Source organism: Xenopus tropicalis, chromosome 10 (assembly GCF_000004195.4).
Source record: "Xenopus tropicalis strain Nigerian chromosome 10, UCB_Xtro_10.0, whole genome shotgun sequence".
Taxonomy (NCBI): domain Eukaryota; kingdom Metazoa; phylum Chordata; class Amphibia; order Anura; family Pipidae; genus Xenopus; species Xenopus tropicalis.
In genome coordinates, this window is record NC_030686.2 from 22,320,354 (window position 1) to 22,338,127 (window position 17,774).

The following is a 17,774-nucleotide window of genomic DNA, read 5'->3' on the forward strand; positions in this document are numbered from 1 at the left end:
GCAGGATACTGCAGGGACCTATTGCTAATGAACAATAATCTTTGTGGGCACCAAAAATGAAATAGCACTGAAACTAACCATAGGGATGCTTATGAAACACAAAAGCTACATTACCCCTGGAAAAGGAGATCTACAAAATCAACTATGAAGCAATAACCTTTAACACTGTAATGAGTAGGGTGGTGGAGATAAGCACCCAAACAATATGGGTAAACTCCAACCATCCTCTCAAAAAAATCCATCATACCTCAATATTTGCAATAATGACCTATGCAACAACTATGGCGCCCGCACTAAATTAATGGCAACAAGACCTAGAGGTTCCACCAGAACATTCAAATCCTTTAAAGCAGAGGTGCTACAACTGTAGAATCCTCATTAAGTGAGGACTGTCACTACAGCGATGGCAACAGGAACAGCTATACAAGCTTGTCTTCCAAATGGAATTCATTAAAGATGACTTCCTCAAATGGGAGGCAATGCTGAAAATGAAACTGTGTGTAAATGGATGCAGATTCTTTGCTATTATCAAGAAAACCTAGTAAACAGAGAAAGGCAACAAATAAGTCACTAGAACTGGTATAAGGACCAAGTAGAGATCGTATGCAACATATTGCTTTATGACAGACCAATCACAGCTACACAAAGAAAGAGAGCGATAGACATACAGTATGCCTGAGCTAAGGGCGCTCTCTATTTACTGGATGTTATAAAAATTGAAACACAATAGGGCTGTGTAAGGTCCCTGACCGCCGATCTTAGATTTAGTAATCCGTGGGAGCCCTCCTACCAGGACAAAGGCGTATACGGGGACAAGAACAACACAATCCCAATGGAAGTTCAAACTTGTCCAGTTTATTCTTACGTGATCATAGAATTTATACCTCTTTTGTACGTACAGAGACAAAGGAATCATTATAAATTAAAGATGGAGTAGAACCTCATTATCTTCAAGGATGGCCTTCAAGGATGGCTAATGCGGGACAAAAATTTAAAGGAGGATACAAGGAGTAGAAAAGGCGTTAGTGCACAGATAAGATTAAGTTGTTTCTCAAGGTTTATATTTTGTCAGGTGCAAGTTGTGCAAGGTTACTTATTTGAAAAACGACTATTATGGGATGTTCAAACCTTGCTGTTTGCTGTTACAAAATGGAGATCCATTTCTAAAATGGAGTATGATATGCTAAGTATCAAAGTGTATCAAAGTATCAAAATACATGCATATGTGAATATATAATTACATGAATATATGATTGTATGATATTATATCAAACCTTACAGGCTGATTCACTAAAGTGTGATAAATTTTATCGCACGCTTTTTTGCGTTAAATTAGACGCGATAATTAGCGCGTGATTCACCATAGTATTATCGCATGCGTTAAGTCGCCATATCGCATGCGTTATTTTTCGCGCGATCGCATGCGGTAGTTTTAACGCATGCAATAATTAGCGCGCAGAAAAGAATACTAACGCATTATTGACAATCACTTAGGCGCGCTAAATATCGCATTAGGCTATGCGAAAATTAACACCTACTTCAGGCAGGCGATAATTATAGAAAAGTATAGTAAATGAGGTTTTGGTAATAAAATATGGACTTTGCAGTGTTATTTATTCAAGTATGTGTTTCCCCTAGAGTGATGCAGCCGCCAGTTTGCAGGGAAATGGTCATTTTTAATACAGTAATTTTCTGCAAGTATTGGCGTGTATGGCTAACATGGTGTGCGTTCATTCGCACAACTATTTATATGAGGCTACAAGTGATGAATTGTTTCACCAGGCATGGATTTGCAGAAAATTTTTTGACGTGGGGCGAATTTTTCCGTGGCAAATTTTTTCATGCGTTTCGCAAAACAATCTGGCAATGGCAAAATGCATGAAAAAATTTGCCACGCAAAAATTCACTGCATGTCCAAAAATTGACACAGGCGTCAAAAAATAATAGTCGCGGGCAACAATTTTTTTGCCCGCACAACATTTTTGCCGTTTTGTGGATCTTTCAAAAGATTTGCTAATTTTTCACCAAAGATAACCAGAAAACATTTGCTCATCACTAGTGGCTACTATTTATAAGCATCTACCATTTATATGCTACCATTTATATGTGGCTAATATTTATATACACTATTTATATGCGGCGACAATTTATATACACTATTTATAAGCTACTATTTATATCCGGTGACTAAACGCGGGCGTTATTTAGCGCATGTACCGGCAAATACCGCTTGAAAATAGTCTTCACGAGTTAAATAACGCATGCAATATCGCGCGTAAAATAGCGCAAGTATGCTTATAGTGAATCATGCGAAAAGTCACGAAAATTAAGACACGATAAAATTTTTAACGCACGCTATAAATAGCGCACGTTTTATCGCACTTTAGTGAATCGGCCCTAATATGATTTTAATGATCCATATGCAGGGACAAAACTACTGCTGAGGCCTCACAATTACTAATAAAGCATCACACTTATAACTTTTAAATCCAAGGTCAGCACCAGACTGAACTGTGACCTCCCAAAGAGGAAAGATAATTCAGTTAAGCAAACTGCATCACCTTAACCGGAAATATTGTACAGATTACTGTATATACTCGAGTATAAGCCAAGTTTTTCAGCACCAAAAATGTGCTGAAAAACTCCACCTCGGCTTATACTCGAGCCGATATATGCTACGCTGACAGTTGTCGTGCACCCCGCCCCCCATGCGTGTCCACGCCTGCGTCCGTATGTGTGCGCACGTGCGCTTGCGTGTTCGCATGCAGAAATAATCTGCTTGCTGGCTGCAGATTCAAAGCGCAATTTCAGCGTGTGTGTGATAATTTGTGGCTGGGTTATTACACAAGCATCCTGTATCATTCTATACCTCAACTGCTGCAAAACCACTGCTCCCAGCCATCTCTCTGCTGGAGAGCTAGGCATGCTGGGGGTTGTAGTTTTGTCCTGTGTGGTGTGGGTTGAAATGAATTCACCACCGTAGAACAAATTAAAATCCTTGTTGGACATCTGATTCCTGATTCTTGACAGCACTGCCTTGGGAATCCTTGAAATGGATCAGGCCACTTACTCACAGCCCAGGCCTCCTGCTAACTTGACCCTTTTCTTACTATTGCTCTAATCCATCCTATTCTTTCTGGCTGCAGTTTCAAAGCGCAGGGGCTCGGTAAGCACAATAATAACAAACAGTTTGCTCTCTGTTCTGGATGTGGGAAGAAAGGGGATATCAGTTATCAGAGCAAGAGTAGGGTAAATGGGAGCAGCCATACGTTCTATCATTGCCCAACTGGCTTTTTGTTGAAGTGCTCACACTGATGGTTGAAGGCCTCTTTGGGGTGCTGATATTTGTACTTCAACACCATTTGAAGGTCCATAGAGAACCCTACTAGCCCCATAAAGTTTGGTTTGTCCCACCCTAGGTTTATACTCGAGTCAATACATTTTCCCAGTTTTCTTAGGTAAAATTAGGTTTAATCGGCTTATACTCGAGTATATATAACTATGGTCATATAAATTGCATTATTTGAGAGACAGACAACATGCAGCATATTCATCCACAGCAATGGGCTCTCATAGAAACAGTTATAGCTTTAATACAGCCATTTGAGGAATTGACAAGAGAGGTAAGTGCTGCAAATGCTTGTATATCTATTATCTTACCAACAGTGACAATGCCAAAACGTTATACAGTATAATGCATATATAGCATATAAAAGCATATTAAGCATATGAAAAATCCTATGCAATAATCCATTCAGTCAAGGTTCCTGGGTCTAGAAGAGAATAGTCTCTTAGTTGTTGCCACATTATTAGACCCCAGATATAAAGTAAAACTTGGACAGCAGAAACACAAATGTGTAGAGCAAAATTAATGCTGAGCCAGCCTTGACAATTAAAGATGACGGTGATCATTATAATAATAATGATCAGTACTCCTCCTAAAAGCCATGATGATAATAACTCTAAGTAGGGTAAATCGCCAGGTAGAGATGGAGGTCCATCACCTTAAAAAAAAAGTGCAAAGGCATTTGGAAAAATGGGAATTGTTTGGAAACATAAATAATCAACCTATGCCCTCCAATACTGTTAAAATGGAAAAAATACTTTCTATCTAAATCCAAATATTGATCGCTTTCTTTCTGATGAGTGTTACTTAGTTAGTTTAAGTTACCACTACCGGGACGATTTCCACAGATTCAAGCTATGCAAAATTGGGGTTCAATTGCTTGTAACCCTTTTGACAGTTTTACTGTTTTCACTTCTGCATACTACTGCTCTCCAATGTACAATATATATACTTTTATATATATACTGCAACTGCTGTGTCTCAACTCACTGAATAAATGATGTTGATGTGCACATAAAAAATGGTAAAGCTCTGGGGAAAAGCAAAATAATTTTTGTAATAATGCCATTGGTGACTAGTACTATTAGAACTAGTAGTGTAGTGTGTGGTTTAGTTATTACATGATAAAAATGTATTGAAGTCATTAAACTATAATGTCTGGAGCCTAAACAAAGCACCAACTAGAGCAATCTCTCGTCACTACAAATGTCTCCTAAATTTAACCCCAAATCATTCAACTGAATTTAAAGAAAAATGGGAATCTGACTTAAACATCAATATAGAGCTAGATCAATGGAATAAAATAACACAGCTAAACCTTGCAGTAAAATACAAGAACTGAATTAAAAAATATATAAAAAAATGGTACAGGTATCCCTCAACATTAGCAAGAATTTACTGCACAGCATCACCCCTTTGTTGGAGATGTAAAACCGACCCAGGAACACTAACCCATATCTTTTGGAACTGTCCATTACTTAAACTGGGACACCATTAGAGATACCATCAAATTAATAACTAACATTATTACTCCATGACACGCCACTATCTTATTCGCTAATCCCAGTTATGTTGGATGCTGCCAAGATATTAATTCCAATTAAAGTGAGATCACTGAGATAAAGGACTGGCTGTACAAACTGTCGGAAATCTATAGATTTGAGGAGATGAAATCAACATCTGAAAAGGAGGCAAGAAAATTTATACAGAAGAGGTTTTATTGGAACCAATTTAGGTATTCTGAACAATATCAAAGATTGACAACAACTGGCATAGACCCCACCAATCTCCTAAACTGCATAAAAATTAAATATATTCTATGTTTTATCGGCCTCCGACGACTGCACCTCAAACGTAAGAGCACTTATCGTTATTCTTCCTCCAGCCATCTTCTCCCAGTCTGATATATGTAAATGGACCGGACAAGCGGCACAAACATTAGCTTAAATGCTCTCAGTTATATCAATGCAATAGGACCATGGAACCACACTGGAACAATCAACTAAATGAATGAGCAGTGTGCTTTCACAGTTTTTCCTACCTTTCAGTTCTTTTTTTTGTTTACACGCCTTGTTATTCTCCTCAAATCTGTTTGACATGGTAAAACTGGTCAGCACAACATATTTACTTATCTGCTTTTATAAAATGGTAAAGTGGACCTAAGAAGCACTACCAGCATTGAGGGTTACAGGGTTGGCCACACACTAGAAAAATTGTTACCATTAACATGCATCGTCATTCCATTATGATCAATGCTTCGACATATAAAGCAAAATTTGAACTACTTGTACTGTTAAATGTTAATGTATCATAAGTGTGCTGAACCAGATTGTTATTTTACAAATTTCAATAAAAATAAAAATAAAAAAAAAACAAACAAAAAAACCCCTAAAATGTACTGCTACCGTGCACTGGTAAAAGTTGTGTGTTTGCTTCAGAAAGACTACTATAGTTTGTATAAATAACCTGCTGTGTAGCCATGGGGACAGCCATTCAAAAGGAAAAAAGGCACAGGTTACATAGTATATAACATATAAAACACCATTGTATTCTACAGAGTGTATCTGTTATCTGCTATGTAACTTGTGCCTTTTCTCCAGCTTGAATGGCTGCCCCCATGGCTACACAGCAGGGTATTTATATAAACTATAGTAGTTTATATAGTAGCAAACACACCACTGCAGGGGAACAGTACATTTTGTAATTACTTTAAAAAACTTTAATGTTCCTTTAAACCAAACTTCCAATTCACATTAAATAATTACCCCTTGGCAATGCACATGGTAGCCTATCAGAAAAGCCTTTCCATTGATGCAGACAAGCAACAAGAAGTGAGTCCTCTCTTTTCTTATTATGTTCTTCGACTTTTTACAGTTTATTCTTCTCTTCTTCTTCTTAGCACCCCCCATTTTCTAAATGCTACTCCTCCTAGAGTTTTAGGGGTACAACACCCAAACTCTCCAAACTTCTTCGCCCTATAGCGGAGCAGGTTGCTTGTGCTTTTCTAAGTGATCCCGTCCCTTGTCTTTTTGTGGCACCGCTCCGAACCCCCCAATTTCCCCTTTGACTGGGAAGATTTTCAAACTGCTGCCACTTTTTCAGCTTTGAAGCTACACCACCCCCAAACTTGAATAACATAATCATGGGGTCACCCTGAATAAAACAGCAACATTTGTTGGATGATCCAAAGTGGAAGGGGCCAACAACAGCCAATCAAATTTCACACATTGACTTAAATGGGGAATTTTAAACTGCTGCCAATCGTACAGCTTTGAGGCTACACTCCCCAAACTTGAATCACATAGTCATGGGGTCAGCCTGAAAGAAAATATGAGGATTGTTGGATGCCCAAAAGTGGCATCTCCTGGAGATCTGGCTGTAACCTCAATGCTTTAGTCTTTTCTACCTTTCCAAGATTTCAAATGATGCATAAAGACAAAGTGTTTTGCAGCTGGATTTCAGCATAGAAAATTGTATTTATTCATATATTTGAAGGAACAAATTACAGTGATAGGTATATTAGGGGTTTCTGCGTTGTGTAGTTTGTAAGACAGAGTTCCCTTTAAGTAAATTTGCTGACTAGCTGACTGGCTGACTCCAGCATGAGCTGGCAATTTGCCTTACAATACTCGTACTTTATATCAAGTACGATTTCCCTTTAGCAACTGGTCATTCTTACAATCCTTATTTTTAATACAATGTATATAAAATTAATACCAATCTAATACCATTCAGGAATCCACTGGAGGGTTTTGGCATAATTACTTCCCAGTAATGACACTACCATATATGTGTGAGCCATAAACCATAAATTCAATACAACTGCCAAATGACAACCAAGGGGTTGACGACTGAAATGCAATGTTACCCATGCATTTTACCATAATGGTATAAAGATGATCTGGTGTCTGGTAACTGGGTCATTTCCTCATCCTTACCATATAACCGTGCAAAATTAGAGGTGTACATAATGGAATATCTTGAGGAAGCATCAAAAGATGTAAAATAAAGTGGGGAAATCAGATCGTTGTAGCACCATTCTGTAAGAAAAAAAACAAGGCATTTTTAAAACATAATATTAACAGGTAATCTAATAAAAATGTTTTTCTCAACACCCCACTTTCAGACACAAACCTTTAAGCCCCATTCCAGAGGTACAAAGGTTTGTACCTGACCATTTATCCCTTGCAACTGAAATCCTGTCCCTAATCATGGATTACAATTATTATTTATATATAGTGCTGGCATTCCACAGTGCTTTACAGTTCATTGATAAGGGTTTGTGCTAAAAATATTTTCTTAAATAAAGGGGCCGTATACCCCCTCTGTCCACAGTACCGGGCCAGGCCGAATGTGACGCCTTAGTCAACCCGGCCAGCCACCTCACTCCACCCCAACCTTGTTCCGCCCCCAGTGCAAGCACTATGTGCGCACATCATGATAATCCCAACAGGGGGTGGAGAGAGATTGGTGGAGAGCGGCGACATAGGTATTATGAGCTGGACTGCAGAGCCTGCCTACCTCTAGTTCTGGACCTGCTTGTCCAACAGTTCAAAAAACAGGGCTTGCATGTATGTTCTGCACAAGCCCTATTCATTCAAATATGCACAGCAAACCTGGAAAGTAGGCTTGCCACCCGGCCGTTATTTAACTAGCCTAGCTGGTAAAATACTAGGCTGGGGACAGTATTACATATTTACCAGCAATGTATGTGAGGCCCCATGAATACTTGCTGAAGAAGAACCTTGACATTTTTTGGATAATAAATTTGTTGTGTTGTATTCAAAAACAGCAAAGTTCTGCAAGATCTTGTCCTGCATTGTAAGGGCCATAGATTCATGGAAAGAGAGGGTAATTCTGCCCATTTACAGTGGTAATACCAATCTAAAATATGCAGTCCAATTTTGGTTTCCAGTATTTAAAAATGAAATAGAGTGATGAAGCAAATAAAGATAGGGTGGTCAAGCTGAAACTGCCTACATGGTGAGGATATAATTATTATTTGTAATTATATAAGGGGAAATGTGTATATATAAAAAAGATTTACTGATAAAGTAATTAAGGTATTGGAGGTATTGGAGAGTATATATATATATAATATTATTATTATTCGCTTCACATTTTACTGCAGTGGTCACTTTATGGCATGTGATGTTTTAATGACAATTTATGGCACGGATCACTTTGCAGCACTAGCTACATGCTTTACTGCAATAGTCACTTTATGGCATGTGTGCAATAGACACTTTATGTGAGCACTAATTATCTAATGATAATCTATGGCACGGATCACTTTGCAGCATTGGTTACATGCTTTACTGCAATAGTCACTTTATGGCATGTGTGCACTGATGTCACTTCCTATTTGCTGGTTCACTATGGATAAATAGAACATGGGGTTGGTTAGCATGGTTGCCTTGAGAAAGGTCCCGATGGGGACCGAAACGTAACGTTGGCTGTTCATGCGTTTTTAATACACAATTGATTGTTTTTGGAATATAACTCGGTGTTGCTGGTCTTTTTTGCATATATAATATATTATATATACCCCAGCCAATTAACCACCCAATGCCTTAATTAATTTACCAGTAAATAATTTTTACAATGTAGACAGCTTCATATCAAAGATCACCTATAAAACTGTTTCCCCCTCCGGAGGTTTGGGTTAACGGATCCCGAACTCCAGAATTGTGAAACAATTTTATTTTTTTCAGAAAGGCCCCATATCTAGTGCTCTGACTCCTGCACTGGGGAGGAGCTCCTGCTATGGGTGTCTGCGTTTGGAACACACATTTAGGCGACAGATACCTTTTAACATTTTTCAGTTGTTTGGAGGTATGGATTTCTTATCACATTCTGCACATTCTGTATGCCAAAATTGTGCCCATCCATATCTATAACCAGACACTGCTTTCAGTAATTACTGTCTCTTGCACCAATATAATGTTAGGAGCCATCGGTAAATCCCTAAATATTTCTGATATGATTAACTTGTATTTAAACTTTGAAGGTACCTTTTTATACTAATGATGCATGCAGTGATTTATACATATACATATGTATAAATAAATTCACTAGTGGTGAAGTGTGGGTGAAGATTGGACGAATATCAGATGGTTGAGTCAGCAATGACAGATGTTCACAGGCTGTGGAATCTCTTGTATAATCACAGGCATTATTTAATCCTGAATTCATCCTCCAGCAGAGGCTCCTGTTGTGTTTATACAAAGACACTGTTGTTTTTTTGCTCCTATTCTACATTGCCTGATGAAGCAGGAAAAGCCTGCGAAACGCGTTGCAATATTGTTGTGAATAAATTATTATTGAAAATTACCACTTTTGTTGGTATCTGCCTGGAGGAGGTAAGTTCCCTACTACCTCCTCTGAATTACCCATTGGGTTTTTAAGTGTTTTTAGCTAATTTTATCCTTTTGGCGCCTCTGTTTTGTCTTATCATTCCAGCAGCATCTGCATTGCTTTCTCCTTTTTCCCTTGTAGAGTCACACTGTCAAGCATTCAATATTTAAATACGTAAGCCACAGATTTAGGAGGCCGTTACACAAGCAGATGTGAATATACTAAATGCCAAAATCTATAAAATATATATTCCAAACAGGTATATATTCAATTTATCTCATGCAGTGTAATAAGTATGATTTAATTATTTCATGTCAGTGAACCAACAAACCTAAGATTTCCCCATAGCTGTAAACCAAACAGTGTGTGTTAAGGTTGCTAGGCATTACTTACCATAGTACTCATGCAGCCTATGGGAAGTCACAATGGAAGTTGAATAGTGGAGGGTGTGTATAAAATAAATATAAAACACGCCTCCCAACATTTGAAAAATGCAAAGAGGGACAAAAAGAAATAGCACAGTGAACATTTTTGACCACACCCACTTTTGTGACCACATCCCCTAAATACATAGTTACATAGGATACATAGGATACACACAAACCTATACTGACCTATTTATACACTACATACATAACTACTATATATATTCAAAAATGAAAAATTATTGGTGAACTTTGTATAAAGTACTTACGAAAAATGCTTTAGCTCCTAGTTGTTGCTCTGTGCTGCAACCAAATACAACTGCAAAAATCCAAAAATAGGAAAAAAAATAGGAAAAAAAAAAAAGCTCCAGCAGATTAACTGCAAAACATTTATTATGGGTAGTGGTAACACGACATGTTTCGGGTTAATACCCTTTATCAAGTGTCACACTTGATAAAGGGTATTAACCCGAAACATGTCGTGTTACCACTACCCATAATAAATGTTTTGCAGTTAATCTGCTGGAGCTTTTTTTTTCCTATTTTTGGATTTTTGCAACTACTATATATACTAACATCAATACTAACTGCAGATTTTATTAACACAATAGCCTTGGATACTATGCTTGTTCAAGAACACATCCAGGCAGGCACATTAACAGAATCTGCCATTACAACATCACTAGGAAGGGCATTCCATAACCTCACTGCCCTCACCGTGAAAAACCACCTACACTGCTTCAAATGGAAGCTCCTTTCCTCTAATCTAAAGGAGTGACCTCTGGTGCGCTGATTGTTATTATGGGGGAAAAAAGAACATCCCCTATCTGCCTATAATGCCCTCTAATGTACTTGTACAGAGTAATCATGTCCCCTCGCAAGCACCTTTTTTCAAGAGAAAACAACCCCAAGCATGACAGTCTAACCTCATAGTTTAAATCTTCCATCCCCTTTACCAGTTTAGTTGCATGTCTCTGCACTCTCTCCAGCTCATTAATATTCTTTTTAAGGACTGGAGCCCAAAACTGCACTGCATACTCAAGGTGAGGCCTTACCAGAGACCTATAAAGAGGCAAAATTATGTTTTCATCCCTTGAGTCAATGACCTTTTTTATACAAGACAGTACTTTATTTGCTTTAGTAGCCACAGAATGACACTGCCTGAAATTAGACAACTACTGAGATTAACTGGCCCTTTGCATTGCTCACACCTCAGATTTCAGGCTGTAATCTCCCTGTATTGTTTAAACATGTAATCCCCTGTACTGTTCACACTTTTTAATATCTGCATTGTTCACACCTCGGACTTAGACTGTAAGCACCACATTGTTCATTTCATCACACCTATGCTGCCTGTGTGTGCCATACTCTGCCTGTCCTATGCTGCCTGTGTCTGCCATACTCTGCCTGCCCTATGCTGCCTGTGTGTGCCATACTCTGCCTGCCTTATGCTACCTGTGGAAGGTGAAGCTGGCAGAGGTTTGTTCTGGGAGTTTGTTAACAGTTGGAAATAGCCATTGAATAGTCCCTAAGGTGTGTAAGTATGAGCTAGGGGTTGCTGTTCTATCCTCAGGGGAGGAGGCATATGGATTTAAGGGTGTGTCTTAATATGACATAATATAATTCTTTCACTCCTCCAGCATCTTAGCCATTCGCACCCCTAGCACAGCACCCTTTTCCATCGAGGTGCAATCCATCATGTCTATATAGATTGTACCCCAAAGAAAAGTCAGCCCAGTGTGCTAGGAACCCGAACCCAAACCCTTCCTTCCTACATCAAGAACTTTATGCCCAGCCCCACCCAATAATTTGCCAAACCGATCAACCACATGCTGAACCCTGGCACCAGGAAGACAGCAAACTGTTTGGTTGTAGGGGCTTTGGGGTCTTGTTCTATGTGATATTACAGTTTTGCTAATGAAGGTGAAATTGTCCTTTAGGGTAAAGACACACAGAGCTACTTAGTAGCAACTACTTGTGACAGCTACAGAAAATACCATGCCATAGAAAACACTGAGCATTGCCTCTACTAAAATACACATAGAGACAATTATCATTGTCAGTGCTCAACATTGTCTATTTTTGTAGTCTTGACAAGTACCATAGCTGCTACTAGAAGCTCTACCCCACTAAGCTCCTTACATCATGGGGTTGTAGATGAAAACACCATTCAGTGACACCATTGCATTTAAAGGAAAACTATCCTTACTTTTTGACATTGACTTGGCCTTATGTCTGTACAATGCATGAACACTACCTGAACTGCAATAAAGATATATATATTTTTTTTTTTAAAAAAAGGCATACATGACTCCTTATATTGAAATGAAGTCTGCTTCTGACTCGTAAAGACCATTACCCCACCCACCTTGGGCTGGCTCTCTCACCTTATTCCATGGAGAAGTGACCTGAAGACCCTTTACTTTCCTCAGAATGTGTGCACCACTAGTATTCTGGGTGTACTTGACATGCCCTGGCATTTTAAGTACACAGAGGCCACCAGTCCAATAAATAGTGACTGTATTTGGCATCTTACAGCAGGCCCTCTGGCATTTGCCAGAATGAACAGATTACCAGCATGGACCTGTGTATCACCCACCATGTTTTCTACAGTTTACAGCAAGCATGAGTGTTGTGAGCCAATTCAGCAAAAAATGTGTGGGGAGGTGGCAATGGGCAGAGTTCCTTGCTGCATTTCAGTCTATCGGTAAGGGGCAGCTGAAGAAAGGTTTAGTGTTGGGCAGAAATTTAGGCCCGGACTGGCGATCTGTATATTCGGGCAAATGCGGGGAGTTGCCTTAAGAAGTCATAGGGGCCGATTTACTTACCCACGAACGGGTCGAATGGAGTCCGATTGCGTTTTTTTCGTAATGATCGGTACTTTGCGATTTTTTCGTATGTTTTGCGATTTTTTCGGATTCTTTACGAATTTTTCGGATCCAATACGATTTTTGCGTAAAAACGCGAGTTTTCCTATCCATTACGAAAGTTGCGTAAAAAGTTGCGCATTTTGCGTAGCGTTAAAACTTACGCGAAAAGTTGCGCATTTTTCGCGTAAGTTTTAACGCTACGCAAAATGCGCAACTTTTTACGCAACTTTCGTAATGGATACGAAAAACCCGCGTTTTTACGCAAAAATCGTATTGGTAACGAAAAATTCGTACAGAATCCGAAAAAATCACAAAACATACGAAAAAGTCGCAAAATGTTCGTTTTCAAGTCGGAACTTTTCCAATTCGGGTCGGATTCGTGGGTTAGTAAATCAGCCCCATAGACTATATATTTAGCCCGGGAGGGCTATTTGGGCCTCTGTGTTCTTGTAATGCCAGGGCCTATTTTGAGTCTCTGTCCAGACATAGGCATAAGACATGGTCCCGACCAGCAGGAAGAAATGTAAGCTGGAGGAAACATGATGGCACAGATACAAGTCCCAGGATCAAACACCTCTGTATGAAAGTGAGGGAGGAGTGGAAACAGTCCATGTCAGAAGCTGACCATGATAGATTCCTCTCAATCTGAGAAAAAAATATATATATATTTTCGGGGCAGTTCAGATGTATGAAATTAAATGAGCAATGATTTTTTCCCTTTAAGCTCACTGCAGAAGTTACTAAAGGCCCCTAGAAATGGGCAATGTTCCTATAAAGTCTGTTTCTTGAAGAAAGTTATTGGGTATTACTGGATATTTTTACAGTGCATGACATTGAAGGATTCATGAGAGCACAAAGACAAATAATTGAGAGAGGAAAGCAATAAAAGAACATTGCAGCTGTAGTCCCAATAAGAGCATCCCAGAGCGGGCAAAGTGCTGAGTCAGCTCACAGTGCATTCTGCTAATGCAGTCAATACACATATATGCTTCCTGTTAGCTCTGCTTAAGCATATACCATGCCAGGTTGGGGCAAACGGATTAACCATTTTCGCTGGAAAAACAGTATTGTCTGGCAGAGAGAGAAATGTTGTGTTTAATAAATCTGACCTAATTCAAAGACAGCAAACCCAAATATTTAAAGGACAAGAAAACACCTATTAAATAGGGGTTTAATATGTTTGACATCCGCCAGTGAATAAAAATGCTTTTTCTTTAACCTCAGCCAATGCTCCTTTTAGGGTAATAAATACATTGGGATGGAAAAAAATGTAGAGCTTCTCCTCCATTTTCACAGACTTACTCTCCTGTGCATGTTGAAGAGGGATGCCTGAGAAAGGTGCAATAGTGCAATACAATGGTGCAGCACAATGGGCAATTTTTTTCCTGGGTTGCTGCATTTTTCTCATTAAAAGGGAGCACTGGCCCAATTTCATTCAAAGGGCCCAAAATCCATTTTAGGCATTTGCTTTCCACCACTTCTCTGCTGAGAACTATGTCTACTATGACAACAAATCTAAACATCCAATTGGTTGCCATGGGCTTTGCTATGGGCTAGCAGACTTGGTACAAACTTTGCAACTATTTTTTCATGACCTCATATTTGTGCCTTTGTCAATCAATAATATTTTAGCACTGCCAGCAAAGACATAAAAATGTCTTAGATTTGACATTTTGCTATACTGCACGTGCGTGAATCTGAATCTAAAAGAAGAACAAGATGGAAAGCAAGATGCTGACACAGCAAATCAAGCATCCCAGGATTGGTACAGCTTTTTCCTAACATGAGCACCAATCCAGGGAACAAACCAAGATATTCTATTCACTTGGAGGGGGCTAATATTTCAGCTCCCTTGAGTGAATAGGGGTTTCCTTGTCCTTGAAAACTTCACCAAGTTTCTAGAAATCCTTTCCCCAAACAGATGCTGCACCATCATCACCAAGATCCAATTTATTCCAGCTAAGGACACAAATTATACAATCCAGTCCTCTACAACCCAAAATCACATAGTCCTACACAGAAATATTTGCCGCACATTCATCCCCTGTGTCCATGCTATCCCTCCTCTCCCTTTCAACATGTAGCATCACGTCTGTCTCCAAGCAACAAACTCTTTCACTTTGCAGCATTAGTGCTAATGGCACAACAATTAGCACAATGCTCAGGAGCTTAAAGGAACAGTAACACCAAAAAATGAAAGTGTATAAAAATAATTAATATATTATCTACTATTGCCCTGCACTGGTAAAAGTTGTGTGTTTGCTTCATAAACCTTATTATAGTTTATATAAATACCCTGCTGTGTAGCCATGGGGGCAGCCATTTAAATTGAAAAAAGGAGAAAAGGCACAGGTTACTAAGCAGATAACAGATAAGTAGCATAGATTCCCATTGTATTCTACACAGTTATCTGTTATCTTCTTATGTAACCTGTGCCTTTTCTCCTTTTTTCAATTTAAATGGCTGCCCCCATGGCTACACAACAGCTATTTCTATTAACTACAGTAGTCTTTCTGAAGCAAACACACAACTTTTACCAGTGCAGGGCAACAGGACATTATATTTTAATTCTTTTAAAACATTTTTATTTTTTAGTGTTACTGTTCCTTTAAGGCTCTGATTAGTGAAGAAATACCATACCAACACCCAGGGAGCACCAGTATAACAGCAAAAATATAGTGTCAGCCTCTTCAGCTCCCTGATTGATTCATGTATGCACTTTAGGCCTCATCTTGGGATTTAAGTGGATGGATAGGAGTGGACAAAAGGTGGATACATGGGTATATGGATAAGGTGGTGCCAGTGGATGGAGGGAGTGGTACGTTAAAGAAGGGAGTGATTGTGGAAAAAATCAATGGATGGATAAGTAATAGATGGAGAGGTAGAAGAATGGACAGAAGTAGATACATGTGTGGATAATAGTGTGATGGACAGAGGGATTAAGGAACAATGGATGGGTTGTTGATTAGCTGGTGATATGTGGAACTTTAGAGAATGGATAGATAGACAGAAGGATTGATGATCTAATGGGAGTATGAACTAATGCACACATGGATAGAATGGATATATGCATAACAGAAGTATAATATTACAACTCACTCAAAGGAATAATACAGCAAATTAACCATCTTTGATTTGGTATGAGTGAGACCACAGTTAAAGGTCATTAAACCTTCAATATTTATTTTAACTTTGCATTTGTCAACTAGAAATATTAAATAGCAAACTAACCTAAATTCTCTGTGGGGGTGCTTTATAAAATGGTTAGCAAAGAAAAAATCTAACCTTTTGCTGGTGCATCTCTTTCATAAACAATGACTGGTGAGGCTCTGCCATTTAAGTCCCAGGTACTGGGTGCATGCAAACAATTATTATAAGCAAGAATGCGCTATGAATGTGCACCCAAGGCCAGGGACCTAAAGAAGAAATTGTGCTGTGCACTCTCCAGCCAGGCACCTTTGGTTGATTATTTTTACAGAACAACCTCACAAACATGGAGCAAAATGTCAGCATATTTGCATATGGTGCCTAACTTACAGTATCCTGGCACCTACCAGTAAATGTAGGCTTACACAGTAAATATAAGCAAACACCTTTGAAAATGGAATGGTCATTTACTTTTACTTTTCTCCCACCCTTCTTTATAATTGCTCCAGCTTGCAGTTTCAGCCCTCCTTATCATCTCCCATAGCTCTCCATGTGTGTTATAATCCCTAATCAAAAATCCACAAGGAGAGGTCACCTGGTGTCTGAAGGGTTATGCTATAATATCATAAAGAAATGGGGCTGAAAACTGGACTCTCTATAGCAGGGACAACTCTCTAAATGTATCCACAGCATTTACAAACAAATACCATAATACTGCGCATTCAAAGGTATTAAAGCATAATGCTACAGGATTACTATTTCCTTAAAATGAGTGTATTTATCATGATTACATAATTGTTAATCTGACATTTTATAATGTGACTCCATAATGCATTTACATTGAGCAATACAATAAAATGATGCTTAGATTTCAAGTTTGGGTGATTTTCCTTTAACCTTAGAGGTGTCTGACTTTGTGTAATGTCTGTTCTAGTTTTGCACATTCTCCTTATACCTGCGGGACCAGAGATCAATATGGAACCTTCACTATCTCCTAGAGTATTATCTGCATGACTCCCTCCATAAAGTATAGGTGAAATCAATCTGCAGAGAGACCCTGTGCTAAAAGGGCCCAAAATGTGCCACACCTATCATGTACAGCGTCAGCATGCTTAATGCCCATGGGTATAACAATGCAAATCTGGTTCAAGCACCCCTTTTCACTGCCAGTTACAGGGGAGGTTCAGACACTGTAAATTACTCCTTAGCCTTATGATTGCTGAAATAGTTCTTAGCAGGGATATTCCCAAGGACACAGGGTAATAACCTGGCACTGTCCCTTAAAATGAAGGACATGTGCAATAACGTATAAGAGATGAATCATATTTTTTATGCCCTGATGGTTATGGAGCATAAGGGGTTAGTACAGGGTGGGATAGGACTGCAGTAAGGTCATTTAGAAAAACTTCTGCAGTGTGTTTCTGCATGACATTGGCTATTTCCTTTTCCAGCTTCACCCCTTCAAGAAAAGTGGGTTAAACACAATACAAGTTAATTTGGGGCATACAGTTTTTAAGACAAGGTGACATATTCCAATTCCAAAATCCTATCCATCATATCCCTTGATATGAAGGGGACAAACTACTTCCATGGGATTTAGCATTCATTGTTGTTGCTTAGCAATGTTCT

The 17,774-nt window shown here is 38.9% G+C and overlaps 1 protein-coding gene across 1 annotated transcript in view; it reads right to left on the minus strand.

Moving 5' to 3' along the window:
- cntnap1 (contactin associated protein 1) overlaps positions 1 to 17,774 on the minus strand; it is a 62,527-nt gene that overhangs the window by 44,069 nt on the left and 684 nt on the right. Inside the window, 1 exon segment of the mRNA NM_001097290.1 lies at positions 7,285 to 7,386. Within this exon segment, the coding sequence (NP_001090759.1) occupies positions 7,285 to 7,386 (102 nt within the window).